Here is a 2,027-nt window from a genome sequence, read left to right on the forward strand (position 1 = left end):
GTCTACTCTGGGAAAACCCAGGTTGGGTTTCTCAAGGAGGTAACACCACACTTGCCTCTCAATTGTCTTAGGGGATGTGATTTTGGTCTTAAAGGGACAGCCTTAAGTTAGTATGGAGGAGGTGACCAAATCCTTGTCCAATGGCAAAGTGATAACCTGAGGAAGGACTAACAGAATCACACTCTTGAAGTGGCTCTACAGAGCCCATTCACAGTTTCCTATTATGATCCCTGAGAATTATCCACTTGGGTTGGCTGACTGCACCCTGAGGAATATTCACACTTCCTCCTTCATGTGTTTGGAGACGTATTCGCCACCAGGTCAAGAGACCCATGAAGCCATTTAGCACTGTTGTTAGAAGTCCACTGGAGGCAGCTTTTATCTGAGCCAGCACAGTGGAGCTTACCAGATGAGGCCATTCACATCTGCTTTCTTTCACTTAGGTGGTGATTCCCCTTTGTTCTCCTTCTTGGCAATACTCTTGTCTGTTACCAGCAAGAGTCATCATGCCTCAGTATCCAGAGAGTCCACGATGCTCCCATGATCAATGCCTTTGGACCTGCATCAAGTCTCAGTCCCTGGAGGTTGCACAGGTCTCCAAGGCACTGGAGGAGACCTATCTCCCCTCCCATCTTCTAATGCCTGGCCATTTGAAGGAGTGTCCCGGTGCTGGTATTCCCAGTACTCCTGAAGGTTGTCAGAGTTTCTGTGCATCTTCCACTGCCATTACAGCCACCTCATCCATCAAATCAGAAGAGGGCTACATGATCCGGGAAGAAGAGAGTAGTCCAGGCACTTTACTGGCTGTGCTAGACCCCAGGAGTGTGCCTATATATGCTCTAGATGAGGAAGTGAATTTGCTGGTGAATTTCCTGCTGCTTAAGTATCAAATGAAAGAGCCAATAACAAAGACAGATACGTTGAAGATTATCATCAACAAGTGTGAAGTCCACTTCCTTGAGATCTTCCTGAGAGCCTCTGAATGCATGGAGATGCTCTTTGGCCTTGATCTGATGGAAGTGGATCGTACCAATCACTGCTATCACCGCCTCATCAAATTGGGCCTCACCTATGATGGGATAAAGCACAGTGAAGGGAGCCTGCCCACGACCGACATCCTGATACTTATCCTGAATGTGATCTTCATGAAGGGCAACCGTGCCACTGAAGACAAAGCCTGAGAAGTTCTTAATGTGACTGGAATATATTCTGGGATGAATCATTTCATCTTTGGGGAGCCCAGTAAGCTCATTACTGAAGATGTTGTGAAGGAAAAATATCTGGAATACTGGCAGGTGGCCAACACGGATCCTGCAGGATCTGAGTTCCTGTTGACTCCCAGAGCTCATGCTGAAACCACCAAGATGAAGGTCCTGGCGTTTCTGGCCAAAGTTAATGGGACTGACCCAAGTTCTTTCACATCTCAGTATGAGGATGCTATGCAAGATGAAGAAGAGAGAGCCTGAGTCATAAGTTGCCACTACAAGTTCTAGTGCCAAGGCTAGCGGCTTCTCCGACAGCTAGATGGGTCAGGGATAGTTTCTTCATGCACTGTTGAAAAAGGCAGTTAGTGTTTGTAGAATTTATCTCTGAGGTGGGGCTGAAAGGAAGACCATATTTATGCCTATGTCTTCCTATTTTGTATGTTTAATTTTTTAATTTATTATTTATTTATTTATTTTGGTCTCATTAGTTATCTATTTTTTGATGTATGTACTATTCAAATATTGTTTCTTTTGCTTATTTTTTAAATGAATTTTTATTATTTCTTTGGCCACACTGCATAGCATGTGGGATCTTCTTTCTCTTACTATGAATCGAACCCACGCCCTTGTGATGGAAGCATGGAGTCTTAACCACCAGGATACCAGGAAAGTCCCTGCTGTTTCTTTCAATATAGATTTAATTTCCTTCAAAATCTTCAAGTTTTTGAATGATACTGGTCATACATTTAATGTTATAAGGAGGTTTAAAAAGTTTTGTTGTTTCATAGAACAAATTGTGAAACCGTCTTACTTTGTCACCTG

At 43.6% G+C, this 2,027-nt stretch overlaps 1 protein-coding gene across 1 annotated transcript; it reads left to right on the forward strand.

Annotated features, from left to right (window-relative positions):
- Positions 1-506: 506 nt before the first annotated feature.
- LOC113887629 (melanoma-associated antigen B16-like) lies at positions 507-1,466 on the forward strand. Its single transcript, XM_027534802.1, is given in 1 exon segment — positions 507-1,466. A coding segment is annotated over 1 exon segment (960 nt).
- Positions 1,467-2,027: the final 561 nt, after the last annotated feature.

The sequence above is a fragment of the Bos indicus x Bos taurus genome, chromosome X (assembly GCF_003369695.1).
Source record: "Bos indicus x Bos taurus breed Angus x Brahman F1 hybrid chromosome X, Bos_hybrid_MaternalHap_v2.0, whole genome shotgun sequence".
NCBI classification, from domain to species: domain Eukaryota; kingdom Metazoa; phylum Chordata; class Mammalia; order Artiodactyla; family Bovidae; genus Bos; species Bos indicus x Bos taurus.